The sequence below is a fragment of the Serinus canaria genome, chromosome 12 (genome assembly GCF_022539315.1).
Source record: "Serinus canaria isolate serCan28SL12 chromosome 12, serCan2020, whole genome shotgun sequence".
In the NCBI taxonomy this organism is placed as follows: Eukaryota; Metazoa; Chordata; class Aves; order Passeriformes; family Fringillidae; genus Serinus; species Serinus canaria.
In genome coordinates, this window is record NC_066326.1 from 20,172,873 (window position 1) to 20,196,291 (window position 23,419).

Consider the following 23,419-nt stretch of genomic DNA (forward strand, 5'->3'; position numbering starts at 1 on the left):
GAGCCTGACTGCCTATGCTGACACAAAACTGCCTGTCATGTTGCGTTGCTGTTTTGCAAAGCTGGATTTGTGTTTGTGATTCACATGTGATATATTCCTTTCAAGTGTGCCTATTTTAAGATGCTTCTGCCAAAGTAGCTGTTTTAATTTGAATTTGATATAAAATTATCCAACAGTTGAGGCATGTATAAATTTCCTGTATTTCAAGCTGGTCTATTTTTAACTCTTAATGTTAGTCATTTACAGAAACAATTTAAAATATTTTGGAAAATGATAGATTCTTGTTTAACTACTTAAATTTATCAACCTTGATAAACTTCTCATTCTGCAAACTGGCATTCCAGTCCAGATCCTAAGGCTGGAATCCAAAACTGTTTCAGGATGATGGCCCAACTGCTTCTCTTTTATTAGATAAAACTGTCTCAGCAAAGTGTATTGCAGCTAGTAAGGTTTGGAATAATGTTTTTTTGGTATGACTATATCACAATTCTTTATGTAAGTATTTGCTGGATGTAAGTATGGACAGAATCATAGCCTTATGAAGATTTCATGATGAAGTGTTTTTTCACTTAAAGCAATAAAAGCTTAGCTAAACAAGTAAAATTTTATTCTCATTCAAAGCACATTAAATGCCTCAATCAATTTTCTGTTAAAAACAGTTTGAAGCTTTCTCAGCTAAAAAAGTCTAAGTTAGGGCTTGATGACTACTGCTCAACACAGTGCATTTCTCTCCTGCAACACCTTCTAGAAATACTTTACAATTATTTAAGAGATCTGAAGGAAATACTGTCTGCTGTCAATAACAGATCTCAGGATCTGTCAATCTCTCCATTATTACTGTTGGTCTTACTTCAAAATTTCTGAAAGGAAAAGCAGTTTCACAGGTTCAGTCAATATTTATTTTCTGCAAAATGAAATCAAATATCTTTAATGTAAACATGTAATACATAAATATTAATCCATTAAACCTTTGAGGACCATGGCACTGAACTTACAGCAGTCATGTCACTCGACAATAATGTTTCTTGCCAATAACAGAGGTTTCCACATCAATAAACACATCGAGAATAGGAGAACCCTTCACAACATAGAAGAACAGTACCTGAAACAAAATGCTACAGAGAATGGTCACATGGAGCCGTTCTTTAAAACTATGTAGACTGAACAACTGCCACTAAAACTCCCTCTAAAAAAATAAAATTATTTGTTAATAACTTCTATTACCTGAAGTTAGGTAGATCATGCCAGGTAGCACAAAATACAGTAGCTGGAAAATGCAAAATAATTTGGTAGGCCAATCTAATGCTTTGGCAGAGCTGTGTAGAAATCAAGAAGGATTCTCTGTTCCTTCTTTAATCCTTTTCCTTTTTTCTTCCAGTGCTTGTTTAAATACAGTTTTCAAGGTATTGTAAACATATGGCCCATTCTCAGAATCGAAGCTTGTCTAATAAAAGAGAGAAATTTCAGTTCAGTTGTTAAAGAGATGCCATACAGCAAAATGCAAAGTAGATGCACAACATTAAAAAAGAAAGCTTTGAGATTTATCGGAGAAAATATGTGGTTTTGATGGAGTGCTTAATGCTAAGTGTTTTCAGTTTTATGCTAACTATAAAATAAAACAGAAGGAGAAATGTGGTGATTGTTTTAACAGGCAGATTTACAAGAGATGAGGAAGCAGCATGGTGAACATTCTGTTCAAGCTCAAATTTCATTGACTGAATCTGAGAAGAAATCTGAGCTGAGCAATAGCTTCACCTGTCACTGTTCCTCAATGAGCCCAAAGTAGAAATTAGTTACTCACATCCTGTGGTACAGGCCTGGAACAGAACTGACTTGCAGTGTAATTTCAGAAAGTGATTTAATCTGATGGAAAGAATTCACATGGTACAGAATCTACCAAAGCCTTTGGTAAGCTACTGTAGGTGATTAGTCAGTGTCACCCTGTAAAATTCTCTTTTCCCTAATCTGAAGATGCCCATGAACTGGAAGGGGTCCAGAAAGAGAAAAACGAGACTCCAGGATTAAGGTTGTAGTGACAGAATTTAATTTTGTTGAGAATATTTCCAACCCTTTATGTATGTGATTATTATAAAATGTAAACTCTGAAATAAGTAAGCTTCACACTGAAGCATGAAGGAATTACTGTAGCTTTCTCATAAAGGCCTCCCTCTGTTGTCTGATTCACCCTTCATGATTTAAACCAAGTAAATACAATATCTTGGATAGTTATTTGGGATTACTTGCCTTGGTGAAAGCTTTAATAGCACGATTAAGTAAGGCCTCCTCCACATCATCTGGCAGCGCTTGCAGGTTCACCACACAGTGTAAAATACAAAGGATGGTCTGACACTGCTCCTGGTGGGGGAAAGGAACAGCAGCTCATCAGAAGAAGTATTTCCATAAAAAGCAGTTTAGCAGTCAGATTTTGTTAACTGCTGTTTAAACACCAGGTTGTGCCTTCCCGTGCTGAACCTTCACGTGCAGGAGTTGGTGGGGAATTCCCACCAGCCCAAAGAGCCTCTGCGTAATTATTTCAGTCACTATGGGCAAACTCTTCTCCTGAGTGCCACAAACCACTCTGGGAATTCCTCCTTATTTCTGGGAATTTCAAGATTCCCTCCACGAACAGTAGCCTTCCTGTGAATCAGCATAGGAAAGGTGAGATTTGATCTTTTCAGCCCAAAATGCTGTACATGTTCAGGGCTTTTTTTCTCCATCTTGTACCTCTCTCTGTCCTTCCAAGTCTCTGTCACCACTGGAAGCTGGCAGAGAGCCAGCAGTGCTGTGAGGAGCAGTGCTAGAAAGGAGGAAGAAAGGGAAGAACAATCTTTGTGGCTGTTCCTTCCCAACCTTTTTCCAGCTTAATTAAGGGGCTGGAGCATTTGTCACACAAGCAGCCTGCTCTAGGTAACTCTGTTTTGAGCAAGACTCTTGGACTAGAAGATATATAGAGATACCCAGACAAGTCACACAATTTGATGCAGACTGAATTCTCATTCAAGAATTTCGAAAGAGAATTAAGTGGCTTTTTTAAAGAGCAACCCTTGCCTAAAGTGAAAAATGAATTGTCACATCCAATATATACCTTTCCCAACAAGTAGAGCGCATCCTGGGATTCTGTGCAATGTTTTGCCAGCATGTCAACATCATCTTTGGATATAATAGGTTCTTTCAGCTGCTCTATCCATGACCACATCAAGCTGCAGAGGATAAAAGGATCTCTTTCTGTGCAGATTTTATCCCAAGCTCCATCTTGAGAATTCAGTTCTTTCTTAAAATCAAAAAAAAAAAAACCCAAACAAACAAAACAAAACTGAAAATGCATCATCTATATACCTTTGCCAGCATTCTCTTTGATTGTAGCAGTATTTGGCTCTTATGTTCCAACAAGAAAATCCAAAAAAATTGTATTTTTTTTCCAGAGTTTCAACATTAATCAGCAGTAATACAAATGATTTTTTAAAACAGATGGATGACAGCAGCAGTGCAGCTGAGAACCTCCCAATACTCCACTGGAATACATAAACCAGCTTTGAATTACAACTTCAAAGCAAATGTTGCTAAGAGGATTTGGGTTTGGCAATAAGCAATTAAGGTTCTACTAAATTCTTTTTCTTTTACTCACAAACCCTCTAATTAGTTCTCAAAAAACACTGATGAAAACCAACTCAAACCTTTAAAACATGTACTATTTCTGTGCCACCAGCAGCCATGTTACAACCAGAAATAATGGCATCAATTTCCCCCAGTTAGGAAAGTTAACATAACCAGAACCTCCACCCTCCTGCTATAGACCAGAATGTGCAGGTGCACCTTGCCAGCCTGTGAAAGACCTGAACCCAGACCTCATATAAACTGCTATCCCAATGTGCCGTTTCATAGCCCCACGTGGCATTTTTGCCATTCCAGGAATTTACTGAGGTGAAATATGCAGAGCCTGTAGCATGGATTTGAGTTAAAAATTACCTGCCACATTTCTACCTTCTGCTTCACTTCATCCTCTCCCAGAAATTCATTTATATCTGCAAGTGCTTTGGCTGCCAAAATTCTTCGGGCTTCCAAACTTAATTCTGACTGCAGAACAATGTGTGGAATTGTCTCTGATAGCTCTCTGCTACTCTCACTTTCAGATCCAATGGAAAAGTTCACTTTGGAAGACGAAGAAGAAGAGTCAGAGTCCTCAGAGAGATACACTCTCCTGCCATATATATTGGTCTTGTGGTCCTTCCTGTGAACAGTCTCACTGGCAATGCTGTGCCTTTGCATCCCAGGTTCCTTGGGATTGTGCATGGACACGAGGCCTGAGGAATAGGTCCTGCTGCGTTGTACTTCTTTGGTAGAGCTCCTTCTGTGACAGGAGCCACCCCTTCGTCCATCCAAATGAAATCTCCCTTCATTCGAGAACATGCACGTGTTACGCACTAATGCTTCTTTGTTTAACTCCAGCTGTGGCTTTGCCTCACCTGTGGCAGAACATTCCTCTCCACTGTTCTGCTTGGGTTTGTTGTTCACTAAGATCTGAGCAGGAACTGTCCAGGCAGTGTCATCCTGTTCCAAAAGAAACTCAGTTCTCCTTAGGTCTGACTCACTGTAGCTCAGACGCCTTCTCATATGAGTAAGAGGCTGAAGGCATTCGACATTCCTTCTTTTACAGAAAGCATTACATTCGTGTCCCAGGGAGACGTGTGAGTCCTGGCTGTCGAGAGCAGAGGAATGGGTGTAGGACGAGTCCGACGTGTCGCTGTCGTGCCTGGCCAGCTCCCGCTCGAGCTCCATGGATGCCAGCTGGGACACGGTCTTCTCAATCTCAGCTGAGAGGTCTGGGATGTCCAGCAGCTCTGCCTCTACCACCTGTCTGTTCTCAGCCAGGTCCAGCAGCAGCTTGCACACCAGGTGGATGAGTTTTGGCACGTGCTTGAGGTGCCTGCTCTCGTAGCCGTGGAGCAGGTGCCTCTGGCGGGTCAGGTACTGGGACAGGGTGACCGCGTGTGCCTTGGGCTCGCAGCATGCAAAGACATTGCGGAGAGGGACCAGGAACTGGGAGAACTCCCTGACACAGAGCAGCTGCCCCCGGGTCTGGATGGCATTGGGCCTTTTGGCTCTGACAAACAAAATCGCTTGGTCAGCACTCATTCTGGTGGCAAAAACCAAGTAGCAAGCTATTAGAACACCTGGAAAATACAAAGACAGGATTAGTGAAGGAACTGTCCGACTCAAACAAATACTCAGTGGAAATGTGGGATAGGAATTAATAGAGGTGAAGACAAGAGTGTCCTCTGTTATGTGATGCTGTTACTTAAACGTGATTGCCTGTGAAGAAGACAAGACAGTGAAGCCCTGCTCACTGCACTGCAGTAGGAGTTCCCCACAGCCTCTCCAGGAGTTCCACCATTCGCAAACATGGGAGCAATGGTGGCTTCTATGGGAAGGGCACAACCAAAAAAGACTTGAAAGAAGCATATGGAATTTTAGGTGCTCCACCAAATCTACCCAGTTCAACAGTGACTGGCAGGTTTGTGAACATGTTATAAATACTGGACAATGAAAGTGTACCGGGGGAATCTTTCCCCTCTAGAAGCAGCTGTCAGATTTGAATGTAATGGAACAATTAAACAGATTAAAAACTTCTCTATCTTACAGGTTTTTTGTTTTAATATACTAAAACTGATCTTCTCTAGCCATTGAGGACATCTGGACACAGTAATTTAGCACTTTTAACCATTTTATAGAGGTCCATCTTGCAATGACACAGAATCTAGCCCAGTTATTACGGGTTTATAACCAGAGATGCTTGGAGTTTCTAGAGGAACCCTGGTGCTGCTCCTGCATGGGGCATGTACCTGTCCTCCCAAGTCCTGCGTGGCAGTGAACAGCCACCCTCCCCTCCTGCAGGGCGAAAGACATCACCTTTACCATGTCAAGGATAGTTGTGAGAGATGCCACTCCATAATCCTTCCATCCAAAATTATAAAAATAAACTGAAATAAAAAGAGAGACAGTGATTTTCTGCCACACCAAATGTGAACGGTGTAGTATAATTTGCAGAGTAAAGATTACTAATAAGAAATTATAGTACTAAAATTGCATAATGGAACTTAAAATCTGACTATATCTTGTTTGCAAGAGATTATTTTCCCATTTCAGTGTATGCCTGCTATTGAAACTTGATAGATACATGAAGCTAGCAAAGATTTGTCAAACCAACTTCAACTAAAATGTAAAAGAGGTAACAAAACAGTGATTCATGCAAAATTGCCCATCTATATATAGAAAGAGGGCAATTTTTTCTTTTCAGAAATAAAAGCACTTTTTCAGTCAGCAACTGCTTTTTACAGAGAGGCACTTTCTCCCTTCTCACCATAACATGAAAATACAAAAATAATGTCAAGAGCAGTGTCCTCACATGAAATAACCTTTTATAGTCTAGGTTAGAAGACACAAGTGTACCAGAATTTGTGAATACAGAAGAAAAAGAGAACTGTTGTGCTTCCTTTAGAAACACGTGAACACAAACCCTCCATCTCTCTCTGTATAATACGCAATCTTCAATAATGTGTTATTTGCTCTTCATTGTATTTGCCACGTTTTGTGCAATGTTTCCTACATAGCTGCATTTAACTCACAGGAATTCAAGTAAAAATATCCTTAAATGCCAAAGTCAATAATTAATGAGGAGCAAGAGCAGGAGGGAACTTACTGCCAGCCTCCATAAAGGCTTCAGGAAGGTAGGTGAAGCCACTCTCCTGCTCCAGGGGGTTCCCACAGCTCGCATGCTCTCCAGGACGCTGAAGGTTAATTATGGTTTTTATGCCACAACTTAAGGAAGGAATAGATAAGTCAAAGTATTACTGGCAGCCAAAATCTCATTGTCCCTTATTTTCTGAAACACATATTTATTCTTAGTGGAGAATAAATCTTTACCTGTAGAGCGTTAAAATGAAAGGATCTTTATCAACAATCCAAATCTATGTTGAAAGAGAAAATGGATCAGGAATTACACCAGTTATACTTACAATAAATACTGACTAAATTTGTTACCTTTTAAACTGCTCAATAATGTTGTACTTTTCAATTAATTCTGTTGAGGGTCGAGCCATAGCCAGGATGTTATCTGTTATCCTGAGAAATTAGAAAAGTAAATAATAATGTTATCATTAATAATTTCCTGGGTATGAGTCTTCCAAAATAAGAATACCGTTATATTCAAGAAACAGAGAAATACCTTGGTGATTATTTAGAAATTACTTTAAAAAATCTACTATGCCACAGTGTTAATGATAAATCCTATTAAACTGATACAGATGGAACATTATCAAAAGACAAATACTGGAACTGCTTAAATGCCAGGACATAAGTAAAAATTCCTTTGAATAGAAATCTGGACCCAGATCCCTGTTTGTCCCTTTAAGTTTTGTAAATGCTGCTTAAGCATTTGCTGTTAGAAAAAAAAAACCAGTAAGAATGTCAAGATACATTTCATGTGACTTTTGCTGCACATGAACGTCCTTCTGAACACATGCCCACATTATTTCATCTGCAGGAAATGCTTTTACTTTTCAATTTTATTATTATCATATTTAATTCATTTGCATCCTAATCCTTCGTAGCCCAGAACATCTTTTTGATTCATGACACACAGATATTCTTTTGGATCTGAACCAAACCCACTGTAAGTCAACAGGAACCTTTCACTGTCTTTCCTGACGGCCACTATGTCAGGTTCTAATTCCAGATAGAATTCTCGTTACGTTTCACACTTGGCAGCTGATTTTTCATAAGCCCAGCTATTTTGCCATGCTGAGCAGCTCACCAGGAGGAGTAGAGCCCCTTGATGGCCTGCTCATGCTCAGCCCAGCGCGCAGGGTTCTCGTACTTGCAGGCGCGGCCGCCGCAGGCCATGGAGCACTGCATGTGCCCAGGGATGACGTGGCGCAGCCGCTCCCCCATCTTCGTGTACTTGGCCGTGGGGCGCCTTGAGCTCCCTGCGACACAAGCAGAGCCACGTTAGACAGGAGCTCACTGAAAAATACCACTTCAGCCTTATGACAGAGTCACAACCATCAGAAAAACATGCCATGTGTATTTCAGGCTCGTTGGTCAAGGAAAGATTCTGAAGGGAAAAAATCGCTTGGATTACTGCCAGTATTTTTTCTGATGAAGTTAGAGGTTAGTGACATCCTTTGCAGCTCAAAAAAGTGAAGGTCCTCTTCAACCTGAAATCAATATAGTTAACCATGTACTCGGAGTATGCATGAATGTGTGCTTCTGTTTTACCCGTTGTTTATAACTGAGCTGTTAGAGTAAAAAGACTGCGTAAACACCTGAATAAGGAATCAGTGAACAAAAGAGAATACACAAAATACAAGAAGAAAATTAAACACTGCTATTTTATCCACACATAAAAAGTACAGTTAACAGAACAAAAGTATAGTAATAGGAGAAAATACCCAGAACTGCCAACAGTCTCAATGAAAAGTACTTTACTTTTTTTTTCAGGAAAAGTTGCATCTAGCTCCTCGGGGCTGAGCGACGACAGAGCCACCATGACACGGTGCGTGGACGAGGAGAGCAGCTCCACCACGGAGCTGCGGCGCCGCTGGCTGAGGCGGAGAAGGGGATCGGAGGAGGAATGCCTCCGCCCCTGGAAGAAATGGCTAAAGATGCTGACGGCCGAGCGCCTGCGGGGGGAAGGCTGCATGGCTGCGCGGCCCCAGCTCCGCCCGGCGCCGCTGCCCGGGGCGCTCTGAGCGCAGGGGAAGTTGCTCAGCGCAGAAGTTGCGGGAGCAGAGCGGAGCATCCCCGAGCGCACTCGGCAGCTGGTCCCCGGGGCTGAGCTGTCGCCATGGTAACGGAGGATGCAGGCGCTGCTGCCAGCCAGCCCCGGGCTGCTCCTTTCCATAGGGATTGCGTCTGCTCGGGACAAACTGTTCAACCGCTTGATGAAAATAGTTGCTTGTCAAGTAGGTAATTTTCAAAACGCGCTGGGAACAATCAAAATGTTTGTCATAAACAATAGGAGTATTTAGTTCCTGCTCAATAACAGGCATTCAGAACTGCTAAGACACAAAATACTCCATTCAACAGAACAATCAAAATGTAGCTGGAGGTTCTCCCTCCTGAGAGATCTGTAAGGAAGCACATTATACTCCCCCACCTCTTGGTTCTTCATTCCACAACCATCTCTCCTCCTCCACTTCGCTGCTCCAAAATGCATCATTAGCTTTGTAATGACTGGGATTAGTGTGTTCCTGCTGAAATGCTTCAGTACATGATGAATTGTAGACTGTTTGCCTGGACCATTCACATCTTCTAACAAAACACAATTTGTTATCCAAAACAAAAGGCTGGGGTTTTTTTCCAGGGCACAGCTTTTTCATGAAGCAAAGCTGTTAACCCTGCAGCCTGACAGAAAGCAGATCACGAGGAGGAGAAGGTGTGTCAGCTGAGTGCTTCAGGCTTCTGAAGGTAGGTATGAGGTGGCAAATTGCCTCCCACTTTGCTTCTAGTGTGCTGAGCAGGAGAATGAGGTGGCCGGAAAGATTGCAGCACTTGAAAAAGCTACTAAGCACAGAATGGATTATAGTGATGTAAAAAGCCTCTGTCATCCCAATGTCTGTGCATCAGACTGCACTGAAAGGGGAAGGCTGGAGAAATCAAGAAAATTCACTTTAACTTTGTCAATAAACAAATTAATCCCATTGCATTTTCCTAAAACACGTTTGTGTTTCTTCTTGTACCACAAAACCAGTAACTTGTAAAGCAGAATTTGCATAAGAAGAAGTTCCCTTCTGGGACAAATTCACCAGGCAGAAATCTGCTTCTTCCAGGCACTGACCAGGAACTGAGGGCCTGAACTTTGACTGCTGCTCCCCAGCTCTTACAGAGACCTGGCAATGTTTGCTATGGGTACCAGGCCTGAAATATCAGCAGTGATTGTTGCGGTGTGATCCTGTCTCTCAGATGTGCCAACTTACTTCCCCTCCCCCTGCCCCCTTGTCTTCCTTCTAACTGCTGTCTGTCAAGTTCCACATTCCAGCAAGGCCGTCGTGTGATTGGCAGAAGTTCAAAAGATGCTCCTCAGACCTGGGGTCATTGGCCTGTCCAGGTGTCATTGTCCCCTGAGACCCTCCCTCTCCCACCTGGTTGGTGGCTCACCTGTCCTCTCCCTCCCCCCTCCCTGTGGGCTTAAAAGGCACTGGAACCATGCAGTCGGGATTCTGCTGGAGCTGTTACTGAGATTCAGAACTGTGTCACCTTGGAATAAACTCTGGATTTAACCCTCCGACAGAATCTGCTCTTTTCTCTTCACCATCGCCTGAACTTTTTCCACTAGAGGTCAACTGAGTTTCTACTTTGCTTGGACTCATCCTGAGTGCCTAACTCCCACCAGCCAAGGGTGTCTCTGAGGTGAAAAACCACAGCTGCTACCTTTGAGCACTAAGGCTGGACAAGCCCAGGCACGCTCCACTCAGCAATATTTGGATTATATTCCAATAAGGGATGTTGTGTGATGAAAGGAAAATGTTCAAAACCTTGACTTGTCATTCATCAGTGGAACTGATACCAACAGGTGTAGAAACATGTTTTTATTTTGGGGGTTGCATGGAAGAGAAAGGAGACAAAAAAAGCTATTTCAAGTGCTACCTGTGAAGGTAGCACTTGAAATAGCACATTCCAAGGAATGTGAAAAATATTTTCTAATTAACTACATTCCTTTCTTGTATTAAATTATTTTTCTCTTTCTCTTCCCAGAAACTTAAGTATATATCAAATGATAGTGGAGACAGAAGCGAGGAAAATAAAATGCTACACATCATTATTTTCCTACTGAATCTAGCAGATTTGCAAACACCCAAAACAGTAAGAAAGAATTGTATCATGTACAAGTTTAAATAATTAGAAAGGGGAGTTTTGTTGAAGGCAGGTTTGTGTTTTCAGAGAGCTAGGCAGTTTCTCAACACAAAAAAGGCATAGTTTCTTCCATTAAGAGATCTGACAAAATGAAGATCAACATATTATCACCATGATGTGTTGATGAAATAATGCAGTTTGGTTTTGTTAGAGACATTTTACATTTATAAACATGGATATTATTGCTGTTTTTTTTAAAACTTTTTGGGGTTTTTTTTCTGGAATTGTTCTAACCATTTATTATGAATGGCACATCAGAGCCAAATTCTTACCTGAACTCATATTTGCCAGATACACACTGCTCTCTATCAGTGAGGAGTACGGTTGCTCATTTTTCAGCAAAACTCCTGCAGCCATTGCAGTACCTGTTGAAACAATTAAATAATCACAGAAAACCTACAAGAGAAGCTCAAAAAAGGCAGAACAAAGGCACATGCTCCTGGTTATGGAGTTGTTGAAGATTTGGGCAGTCAGGCATGGGCTGGTACTTGACAGACATATTGTCTACAATCCATGGCCCCTCGCTGCTCTCTTCCCTGTATTCTTGGGCTTTGGAATCACACCTGTCATGGTTCTCCTCTAACTAGAAAACTGAACCCACTACTCTCTCCAGGCAAAACAGATTTTTTCTCTACTGTTATTTCTAATACAACGTAGGTCCTGCTCTGAAGACCTTCTATCCAACAGAAAGATAAAGCAAGCTGTAAATATGAACACAGTAATCAGTCTGTGATGTTTAAATACACCCTTTGCATGGCTCTTGAGTGGAAATCCTTCTCAGTATAAGATCACCCTTCTGTTCCTCTTATCTCTATAGGAAAATAGCTTCAAGCATAATAAAAAAGAGCATTTTTATACCAAACTAAACACATCTCTGCTGCATCATTAACTACAGAAACTTTGCTAAATAGACAAACCTTGGGTTCCCAAATCTGCAAAACCAGTATTAGGATTCAGCATAAACAGGGTTTTTAAAGACTGATTTGCTAAAAACATACATATAAACATAGAAGAGTCCTGTGGGGATTAGGTGATACAACAGGCCTGTGTGGTGCTAACTGCTTGCTGTTCATTGTCCAGCTTTCATTTCTAATTCTGCATAATTATTTTTGTGGCAAATATTTAAATAAAATTTATTCATTCAGATATTACATTGTCTATCACATACTTGAATAAATTAAAGAATCCAAATGGACTTTATTCCACAAAGTCAGCCAGTGCAGCTCTGTTCTTTTCAAGATGCTAAATGGTGGGAATAGATCACAGATCCACATTAAGAATCCTTTCATAGAGCTGCACCCGTCCTCTCAAAGGGATGAGAATTACACTTGTCAGTGAAAGACAAAAAACCTTCTGAACCTTCATAGATGCTCAGAAGGCATCTCTAATGTAAGTATTTTAAAAAGAATATGAATCAAGAATACTCTTTAATAAAGATTAAAAGAGTATCTGGAGCATTTTCTACTCAGCTACTCGACCATCAGACTCTGTATTCTGAAAAGTCAATCCTTTAATAAAGTACCTTCATATAATTGCAATCTATTTTAAGAAGCTCCAGAACTTCTGGTTTTTTTACAATGGATTTTGAAATCAGTAAGGGGTGGCTTCCATTATCAGAGGAAACTTTGAACCTAAAGAAAGAACTTCATTTTATCCCCTTCATTTTCTATTTTTTATAATAGAAATTTTTAATAATTTCTTTTTTAGAGTTAATAATGCTGAATTAACAAAAATTATTAGTTTCTATTTCTCAGAAAGTTCTCTTCAAAATTCTTAATAGCTTGTCCAGGTAACATTTGGAAAAGGTATCTCATCATACTGGCAGTAGAATAACCACCATGATGACTATTTAGTTCTCTTATTTCCTTGTACTCAAGTGATTTTAAAAAAAGAGATTAAAAATCAGGGATATTTCTATCTAATGTTATTTCTTTTTTTTTTTTTTCTTTTTTTTTTTTTTTTTCTTTTTTATTTTTTACCCAGGAATCAGGCTGATAAGAACTCTTAACTGGAAAGGAACGAGATGGAGGTTAATGCAGAAGAGAATATACCTAGAGTATGACAAAATACTTGCAACATTCTTCTAAGTGGCAGAGGTGAGCTCTGTGTTTCTTTGCTGTCTAACCGATTTTATTTCATTTATACACCAAATCCATAATTCCTGTGTTGCCCAACTGACCTGAATATTTTGTCTGTGCCTTTTAGTTTGCAAAACCTGACTGACAGCTCAGTGCGATCAATGGGAGCAATTCCCTTAAATTTACTTCTGAAAAGTTGGTAATATTGTGACAAATGACTTTGAGTTACACGGCACTCCCTCAGACAGGTGTAAGGTGGTAATTTGGGACAGGTCAGTGCTGATGTTCCTACAGAGGGGCATCACATTCTTGCATCAATAAAAAGCATGCTAGAAATAAAAATAGTGCTTAGGTTAAAGCAGCAGCTCTCTCCTGCTTTGCCTCTGTACCAGATATTCTTGGTTTTTAAAGACGTTCTTCAGCATTTTGCTCATCTCATGAACACTCGGTAGCTGCGGAAGGCACAGCCCGGAGCGCTATTCCAGGTCGCGGTGCCATGAGCTGCCTGAGGATCTGAGTCAGGTACCTTGGGGCAATCACAGTATCGCCTTAATTAGCTCTGCTGCTTGATCTCTGCCATGCATCCCTATTGCCATGACAGCAAAGAGGCCACCCCTTAATCCCAGCTCCCTGAAGGAGTGAGAGGAGCAGGTATCTCCTGCGGTGGAGTCCCGTCTCTGTCCCATCCCAGAGTGAGAGGAACGGTATCTCCTGCAGTGCAGTTGCACCTCTGTTCCAGCACATGCAGCGGTGCCATCCAGCGAGCGGGTACACCCGGCTCCTGACACCAAACACCGGGAAATGTGTCTGTGCTGTCAGCTGGCAGAAGGTAAGAGCAGGACCACGCTGCCCAGGGAATCTCCTGGAATCCTCACGCCAAGCACTGTGGGGATTTCAAGAAGTCCCTTCCAGGTGTGGGTTTGATATGTGCTTTGATGTTTGTATGCGGTTTTGAGTTCCTTTTCTTTCCATACACTTTTGAGCTGAACAATTTCTACCAGAAGGGATTTTTGTCTCCTGTTGCACTGGATTCAAGTGTTGCATTTGGAAACACAATAGCTGTCGTGCCCCACTTGCTGCTGCGCATGTGCAGGGGTGCATTTCCTGCAGGGGATGCAGTGTGGGCATCCACACTGAGAAGGCATCCACCTTCTTCTGTACAGTGAAGCCTCTTGCCCACTCCATTTCCTCTGGAATAAAGGCCCTGCTTGCTGTAAGGTCACAGGGAAGCAGCAGGACAGCTGGGACACTGGGGGGTCTCAGCACCTTCCAAAGGCCACCTTCCACAGGCAGCATCCCTCACTGGCTCTCAGGAGCTGGCTGCAGGATGGACCCAGCAAACCAGCAGTGGGGTTTGCAAAAGAACAACTCTTCCTTGTCACAAAAAAACCCATTTCTTTCTGGTGTTTCAGGATCTGGAAACCAGTGGCTTCCAGTGGCTGGGCTGAATTTTTGCTCCAGACTGAAATGAGAGGAGCAATGTCCATTACTACAGCAGCCAGAAAACAATTATACAGTCAAAAAGTGAGGAGACAAGAAGATGCTGGTCTCACATAGTCTATCTTGGCAATTGGTTATTAATAAATGCAATTGCTGCCTTTTACTTCAGAACACGTTTTCAAACAGAGAGAAGAGCTTGCATTCCCAGCTGGAAGGATTCCAGTGAGGGCAGTGTAGCTGCTGGCATGGACAGTAATCCCATCATAAGGCTCCCCACTGTGCCCCTGTGCACCTATCTATGAATAGTGAGGGCCCAAATCCTTAATTCCTGTGGCTTTGGCAAACAAAGATGCCACAGCAGACCACACCCTTAAAAAGATTACCTGTATGTATTAACATTAAAAAAGAATTAGTAAGTTTTCCATTTAAAATATCAATATATGGGAAAATTATTTTAAACTTCAAATATATTCATACAATACAATGCTGATGCTTAGGCCTGTCACATGAAATTCTGAGATTATTTTTACTGTTTTATTGTCTTCTAAAGTGAATGTGTTCTCTCCCTGTTGCAGGCACCTGTAAGTAACTACCTAGCAGCCCAATTTTTAAAGAAACATAGTGAGCTTGCTGCGGGTAGGGGCGAAGGCAGCTTAGTACCTAAGCACTTGGCTGACACCTTTAAAATTTCCTTTGGCCTAATTCTGCAAGCACTTGAGAAGCTTTGCTTTAGTAAGACAGAAGTCAACAGAATGTCTAAATATAAGATCACATGGGATAAAGTTTCACTGCCAAAATGCAAAATCCTGTAAACAACACTAATGGAGATGTTTCAGGCAGATGACTAAAGATAACTTTGATGATTAAGACTAAGTAAAAATAGGATAGTGTAGTGAGGACTGGGTATATTTAATGAAGTGGTTAAGAGCTACTAAATTATAACCTTGTCTCTCAATTCAGGCTTTGAATCTGATACTTTAAGATTGGCAGATCAGGAGACTTTCTAGCAAAAAATCCTCTAAATTGGCTGAGACATGGTTAGTCACTGGTACAGGAAGCACTGGTAAATGAAAATGCATTTTAAATTACCGTGGATAATCTAATTTTAACATTGCCAGGAATAACAAAGCATTTCTAAAGATTTGTAAAAAAATGATGATAACTGAGGGTTTTGCTAAACTTGATTATTATGATTAATGAAAAAGATGCAAAGGTTGTTGTTCTAATGCCTGTACCAGTGAAAAAGCTCACTGGGAACAGATATTTCATGAATGCTTAAGCTACAATCTAACCATGGTCTGGAAGGCCCTTTTAGCACTGAGCACACATCTTTCAGTAGGCACATACCTTAATTCCCAAGGTGCTTTAAAAAGCTCAGTTATTTGAAATTTGAAATGTTTGCTACCTGTAAGCAAACACCAAAATACTGGAAAAGCAAATAAACACACAAATAAAGGACAGAGAGAAGACTAGGTAAAAATGTAAACAAATTTTCATATAGTTTAGTTATACACTACTTACACAGCAGGATGATACTACAGCTGCTGCGAAACTCCAGGGGTTTCACACTGGAACCACAACCAGAATGGATTTGTTATTTCCACATGTCTTATACCCTCTTTGGGAAAAAATATTCCCCACCTGTCTTAGTAAAAATGAATGTCATTTAATCATCACTTTTGATATTTACAAAGGACTCTAACTCTTTCATGTACAAAAGAGACAAGAGACTATAATTCATTAAAAGATTATGTAGGTGCTGGTTTGGTGATTCAGTCTTTGCTGTTCAGAGATTTTTGACATAAATAGCAAGAAACTGCAAGCTAAACTGATGGACAAGTCTCTCAATTGACTTGAGCCATGCTATTGAAATCACCTTTCTGTGGTAGGGCTAACCTAAGAGTTAACAGAAGGTATTTTAAACTACCTTGAACAGGCTGGCAGGCAGTAATTACTAGAGAGACTTATCAAGGAGATGGCGTAAAGTGAATATATTAACTGTTCTACAAACAAAAATGCTGGCTCTGAGACTCTTGATCATGAACATCATGTTTACCAATAGACTCTCAGACTCATCACACTGACTACATGCAGAAGAATGAAACAGTCAATAATTGTCAGCATTCTGACAGCACTGAAGTGCAAGTTCAAAAATTATCTCTGCGAGTTAGAGGATTTTTACATCTAATACAGACAAAACCATAGTAAATTTACAGGAGTTTTAATAGTTTTAGTAATTTCAGTGTAACACCTTACCTGTTACCCTGCAAAAAGAATGAGTGAGTGCTGATGCCTTCATTGCTGCCGTATCAGCCACAAGAAACACGGGGCAGAGCAGTCACGTTTTACAGAGAAGCTGAATGAATTCCCCTGGTGTTTCCTGTGGCTAATCGGATCGGGGATGGTAATCTGGGAGGAGCCAGCAACGATCTTTTCTTAACCTAAACGGTGCGGGATGTGCCTCGGGGACTATGCAGATAATCATCGCTAAACTGCTTTCTTCGTCTGCCCGGCCTTTAAAGGGATTGAGGCAACCAGGCCGCACCAGCCTGATGTTCTAATAACTGACTCTCCCAGCTCTGCTCTTCCTGTTCCCCTCACTTCCTATCAGCAACAAGTAAACAGGTATTTATTTTTGTGTGTCGACTTGCACAGCACAAACACAGAGCCAGAATTTTGTGAAGTGAGATTAATTAGTTAAACTGATACATTGATTTTAAAATGCCATGAAAAGAGAATTAGATAGAAATGTTCCATTGTTATCTGGGCCTATCATTGCTATCTGCATAAAACATTTCTTCTTACCCAGTAAAAACACAGAATGTCACTGAAGTATTTTTAGCAAGTATAAATTAACTGCATTAAAAGTAAGGTCTCAAAACCATAACAAAGATAAGTTCAGATAAATGTAATCAACTGTAATCAACTAAAAATATAATCAACTAAACCCCAAAGATTATGTTGATTTAATAAATACTAGATAAAAATTTTATATAAAATAGGATACAATATCTCATTCTATCTTTAAAATAGATCTTATCTCAAAACCAATTTCAAGCACTAAGTAGTAGCTGATAAAAAGGGCTTTCATCTATTCCCATCACTTCCCTGCATCCCTTCCATTAATGAAGCTAGGGATTAATTTCAAAAACCTCCCAATTATTTAGAAACAAACTATCCTTAAAATTGAAATCCAACCTGATCTGTTCTGTGATTCTAATTTTTTTGGGGGAAAAAAAAGGAAATGGGACTTCAGAAGATTTGTACACAATTTAGGAAAATCCACCAAGGTACCTTGACTACTTAAAAACCTGAACAGATTGTGGAGCACACCTTTCTTTAGTGTGTTGGTAGAAGTATCAACCACAAAGGGGCCAAGCAGCCACAGTTTCCCCAGCCTGCAGCTGCAACTGGGGGGTTCAGAATCTCCAAAAATGAATCCATGTAAGTTCTCAGAGTGCCAAGAGCTGGTGTGCAGTGCCACTGCTGCAGCAGCCCTGCCCAGGGCCAGGGGCCAGGCACACTCAGGTGTTGGTGAGAGCAGAGCCCCAGCAGAACAGTGAAGACTTCCTGGAAGGACAGACCTTCAGGAGGAATCTGTATTGGAAATGTGAAGTAGCAAGAATCAGAGGTCAGCTAGAATATAAATTGTACAGTGAAATAAATCTGCTCTTTGAAATTTGGCTGTGGTTTGAGGGTTGCCTTGGTTACCAGTCTGGGTCAATTCACTCAACAGGAGCAGCCCCATGGCAGCACTCCTTGGTTTCACATTGTTCACTCACTACAGAAGTGGCTCTAGAAATCTGAATCTGTGAATTATGAGTAAAGGGATACATGTATTTTCCAAGTGTCAGCACACTAAAATGTGTTAACAAATGGAGCATCTGGTAAAACATTTTGTAGGAGGAGCTGGAGGAAGCTGGCATCATTTCAGTTGACTAAAGAACAAAGAGCAGCTTCAGATAACTAATAAATATTAATTAAATTCTTAATATAAGCATACTCTTTCGGGGAAGTTCTGAATGTTCACATTTGAGAAGCTGACATACCTAAGTTTTATTTCCATGTGGGTAATATAACACTATTTACCTATTTGATTCCGGGATGGGGGCAGGGGGCGGGGGGGGGGGGCAGTTAATCCTTGGAGGGTTTGGATTCCTGGTGCAACAACCTCTGCTTTGCTGTATCCACTTGTAGGTGTCAGAGTTTTGCTGGCTACTCCTTTATCGGTTCCTACATTTGTACTTCTCACTATTAATGACACTTTGTTCAGCTGAGGAACTAATTTTTTCCAGTGCTCTGCAGAGTTTGGCTAATTCCAGGCACCAGTGCCAAACATGTTTGCTCAAACAGGACGTGCCACCATATTTGAGTCAAAACAAGGCTTTGTGCTAACTGAGGGTGACTTTTTGGGAGAATTAACCTACAGGGTAAAATAATTTGCCATTTCCAAGGAAAGAGTACACAGAGTAGGTGGGTTGCTAATGACTGAACAATCTTCATGTCTCTAGGCTTGGCATTTTCCTGTGTCAACAAAATGAAGAATCCCAAGTCCTATGGAAAATTCTGCTGAACTATGATTGACATTTAAAGCATTTTAAGAAAGTAGAACAGGATCACTCGGCTTCTGGCAGCTTCACTTGCACTGTAGGAGCTGCCTCATGGCTACTTCACAGCAGACGTAGCAAATCCACCTGTCCTTTGACCTTAGGTACAGGTTTATCAGATTAGGCAGGTAGAAAAGTGTCTAAACTGCCTCATCAGAAAGTCTGACCACTGCCTATACTGCACTGTTTTCAGTGGTACATAGAAAAAATCAAAACATCACATTATCCTAAAACTTAAAGCTGACTAAAAGCTAAGATTCATTTTCATTTAATACAAACTGTGTGTTTGGATTCCTAGCTGGCTTTGGGCATTTCCAGCTTCCCTTTTTGCTTTTTGCTCTTCTCATAGTTTGGAACATAAAAATCAATTTATGTTGCTTTATTTTCAGCCTGTATTGAAACTCTTCAGGGGAGGCTTTAACTTTGGGTAACTTTACAACTGTAAACATATCTATAAGTTCTGCTTTTAGATAGTTTACATATATATATCTATATATAGACACATGTAATTTTTTTCTGTCCATTAAGCATAATGCTGTACCACCACAAATCAATCACAAAAGCAGACTCAAAGCCTTTGGCAGACCTCAACTTTACCAGCAGTGTTACAGTTGTGGGAGAAATGTACACATTTAGCTGCTTAATGAGATCCCATAGAAGCAGCCCACCTGTGATCCCTGTCCTCTTTCATCATCTCTACTTCTGACAGTCTCTTTTCCTGTTGTTTCCACTGTTACCTAAAATTGCCAGTAAAGGACAAAATGTAGTGAAATGTTAGGTAAAGGCAGCAGCGTAATATGAAAATTTCAATTCAAAAGAGTTCCAAAACTGAAGAGTTGTATCAGGTGTTATTTATGGGTCATTCAATGGACTTACAATGCAAAAGATGACTACACACCTAGGAAAATAGTATAGAACCACTTAAACTAGATCTGGCTAGAAAAAAGAAAGCTCTGATTTATGAGACAACTATCTTCTCCATGTCAGATTTCTGAGTTTCTAGACAACTCATTACACAAAATAAAATAGTCATAATGATGTCCAAATGTTAAAACTGGATTTTCCAATGAAGTTAAATATTTGCTGAAACATGTGGAAAAAACGCTTTTCGGGTTGCTTTATGTGTCCAGCCAAGCAAGTACACCACTTGCTTGCAGAGAGAGGACTACATTGCTCATTGCATCTGAGGTGATACCCTCACAGCAGCTGGCCCTGCAGACTATCTCCCTCTCTCACTTCGTCTTGCCTTAGACATGCAGGTACTCCCTCTGTCTCACATAAACTACTGATGGAAACAAGAGATGGAAAAATCACAGAATCCCAGAATGGTTTGGGCTGGAGGGACCTCAAAGCCCAGACAGTGCCACCTCTGCCATGGCCAGGGACACCTTCCACTCTCCCAGGGTGCTCCAAGCCCTGTCCAACCTGGCCTTGAACACTTCCAGGGATCCAGGGGCAGCCACCACCTGAATCACAACCTGAAAATGCTTTCAAGCAATACAAAAGTGCAAACACATTTATTTTCGACACACTATTTTGGGATTAATTCCTCCACAGATGTGAAGCTCAGTGTTGCTCAGAGGTATGAAGGACCCCCAAAAACAAATCTCTGAGAAAAGCAAAAGCAAAGGATCTGTACCAAGAGAAAACACTGAAGTCTAAATTATTAACATATCAGGTAACTGTTAATCTTTTTGTTATTCCACTGAAGAGTGTAGTGACAGTCTGTAGCCAAAAGCAGTAATAGCTACATCTAAAAGGTACTGTTGAGTGTGTGGAGTGACCTTTGCATTGAGGTCCCTCAAGTGGGACTGACTGAGCTGCGTTTTTTCAGGGTGACTAAATGATGATTAGAGGTACAACCACTACAAAACATTCAGACACTGCTGAGAAGGGGAAAATCAGTTTCCATTGTGCTACCCTGCTGTCATTCATGGACCTCTCTCTCCCTGACAGCTGAGGGCCTTTGCAAAAGTAAAACTACACAGATCATTTATTATACTGAAAGCATTTTGAGGTTGTGATTCAGGGGGTGGCAGCCCCATCCCTGATAGTATTCAAGGCCAGGTTGAACGGGGCTTGGAGCACCCTGGGACAGTGGAAGGTGTCCGTGGCCATGGCAGGGCGTGGCACGGGATAAACTTTAGGATCCCTTTAACCCCAGACCAGCCTGGGCTGCTTTGCTTCGGTTCTGTGACTCTTCAACAGCGGGTGGCAGAGGGGCTGTGTCACCGCACATACCCCGGGGGACCACAGGCCGTTCTCGGCCACAGCCGGTGCCGGGCACGGCCCGGGGACAGCAGGAGGAGAGCCCGGAGAGCCGTACGGGACCGCGGCGGGGTCTCAGTCCTTAACGGAGGGGCCAGACGGAGCAACGAGCGCGGGGCTGCCCCACAGCCCGGGCTGCCCGGCGGGGCTGGGCGCTGTGAGGGGCTCGGACGCTGTGAGGAAGGTGCGGGGTACTGTGAGGGACCCCGGGAGCTGTGAGGAAGGTGCGGGGTGCTGTGAAGGGCCCCGGGCGGGCGCTGTGAGGAAAGTGCGGGGCGCTGTGAGGGGCGCTGTGAGGGGCGGGGCGGGGGCACGGATCCACCTCACCTGCAGGGCCGCTCGCGCCGCTCCGCCGGCACTGCCCCGCGCCTGCACATGCGCAGGGAGGGACCGGGGACGAGGGAGGAAGGAGCGGAGACGGCGGGGTCCGGATCGGGAACAGCGGGGTCGGGAACAGCGGGGTCGGGAACAGCGGGGTCGGGAACAGCGGGGTCGGGATTGGGAAACAGTGGGATCGGGAAGAGCGGGATCGAGGAGCACCGGGACCTGGAAAGGCGGGAGGCGGGGAACGCGCATGCGGGATCGGGAAAGGCGGGAGCAGGGGGAGCCGGAGGGGAGGAGTGGGAGCGCGTTCGGGGAAGGCGGGAGCGAGATCGGGGAAATAGAGCGGCGGGTGAGGGTCTGGGGCAGGTGCGTCTGGGGCTGTGGGTGTGTGAACATTTTCACGCCGTTTTACTGACACGGTTTAATGTTTAATCGTGGGCCATTGGGTTCTAGTGGTAAAAGGTCGGGAACTTAATTGAAAATGTCCAAGTGACCGTGTTTTCCAGGTGAATGGTTCCTACAGGTGGAGGTATGGTCGCACTGACACCCCGAAGGTTTCAGCTTCATCCGCCTGCCCCATCCACATCTCAGCAAGGATTTTATCGAGGAGATGCCGCACATACATAGGTCAGGGCTTTGAGAGGCTTAGCTGAAGATCTTTGATAGGCAGGAAAGGCATTTAGGTCTTGGACGGAGCAGAATAGGTTCGTAATGGTTTATTTTAATACTGAAGTTGAATATACAGTTGCTGATTAAAGGAGGAGCGAGAGCCATAAACCTCTGCACACGTTAGTGAGCTGGGCTGGAACATCTGTCCGAGGGTCAGCAGGGTGTTCTCGGAGTGAGTGCCTGCTACCACGCTTGGGAAGTCTAAGTTGTGGTTTTCAAGACACTCACAGACTTTAGGCAGTGTTCTTTGTCTGTCTCATTAGCCACATTAGTACATTAGCACCTAGAGTAAGTGTCCCTAGTATATCAATTACTTAACACTAGCAGGGCTTACATACTTTTAATTGACTTTTTTTAAAGGTAAAAACAGAGTGGGGAACTTTGTGGAAATGCTGACAAGAATTCTGTCACTCCTTTCTGCTAAGCTGAAGGAGTTGTCAGCACAGGGGACGCAGGGCTTTTTTCTTGAAATGTGTCAGTCCCATCAGTGCTGATGTGTCTTAAATATGTCTTGATTTTTGGCAGCATAACGTGTTCCTACAATAATAGTGATTTATAAACTAAAAAAATAAAAAAATGTTTTGTGACCCTTCTGTCTTCCTCTGAAAGATTTGTATAGGGTTTCCCTGTGTCTACCTATGAGAAAATGTTATTAAAATTCACAAGTTTCGTTTTTTAAATGAGCTTCAGGGCACACAGTAACTGTTGGTCCCACAGAGTGAGATTTGTGCCTTTGCCGTCAATTATTCTCATGTGTTTAGGGTTTGGCTGGCTTGGGCTTGGAAGCCATGTGTGATCACGCCATGTGATCTGTTCCCCAAATTGGTGTTTATCATTACATAATTACATGAATAAACAATCTTTTGCATGCGTCACAAAGAATTTGTAAAATTCACAGAAGAAAGCACAAAGCTGTTTTTGTTTTGTTGTAAAGATGCAACCACAAAGGCATGAAAATAAATGCTTGCTTTGCTCTTTCTTGTCTGAAATAAGGAAAAAGTTGAGGTTTTCACCACAGCGTGTCCTTGGTTGGGGTCGTGGTGCAGCTGCACAAACACTTCTGCTTGTGCAGTGCTGCAGAGGGGGCAAGGCTACTTCTGTCACAAGCTGAGCAGGGACAAC

The 23,419-nt window shown here is 42.1% G+C and overlaps 1 protein-coding gene across 7 annotated transcripts; it reads right to left on the bottom strand.

The window, feature by feature from the left end:
- Positions 1-731: 731 nt before the first annotated feature.
- On the bottom strand, positions 732-23,214 carry PTPDC1 (protein tyrosine phosphatase domain containing 1). 7 transcript variants are annotated; one of them, XM_050979434.1, is made up of 11 exons: positions 21,632-23,214; positions 19,705-19,773; positions 11,184-11,276; positions 7,811-7,982; positions 7,039-7,119; positions 6,698-6,816; positions 5,841-5,978; positions 3,967-5,171; positions 3,086-3,271; positions 2,245-2,355; positions 736-1,444 (listed from the first exon to the last, which is right to left on the bottom strand). In XM_050979434.1, the coding sequence occupies exons 3-11, from the start codon at positions 11,266-11,268 to the stop codon at positions 1,328-1,330; spliced, it is 2,214 nt and encodes a 737-aa protein (XP_050835391.1). In that variant the 5' UTR covers positions 11,269-11,276; positions 19,705-19,773; positions 21,632-23,214; the 3' UTR covers positions 736-1,327. The 7 variants fall into 7 exon arrangements, with proteins under 7 accessions (XP_009089204.4, XP_050835391.1, XP_030083983.1 ...); XM_030228123.2 differs by lacking the exons at positions 19,705-19,773; positions 21,632-23,214 and adding exons at positions 15,951-15,997; positions 16,686-17,132; XM_009090957.4 differs by lacking the exon at positions 21,632-23,214 and having other exon boundaries at positions 19,705-21,099.
- Between the last annotated feature and the right edge of the window lie 205 nt (positions 23,215-23,419).

Bases quoted from the DNA above. Each gene is read 5' to 3' on its own strand.
- PTPDC1 (XM_009090956.4), bottom strand. From the start codon at position 8,698: ATGCAGCCTTCCCCCCGCAGGCGCTCGGCCGTCAGCATCTTTAGCCAT. The intron at 7,120-7,810 runs GTGAGCTGCTCA...CTAATTTCTCAG, and splicing joins AAGGGGCTCTACTCCTCCTG to GATAACAGATAACATCCTGG. The intron at 5,172-5,840 runs GTACATGCCCCA...TGTATTTTCCAG, and splicing joins CGCAGGACTTGGGAGGACAG to GTGTTCTAATAGCTTGCTAC.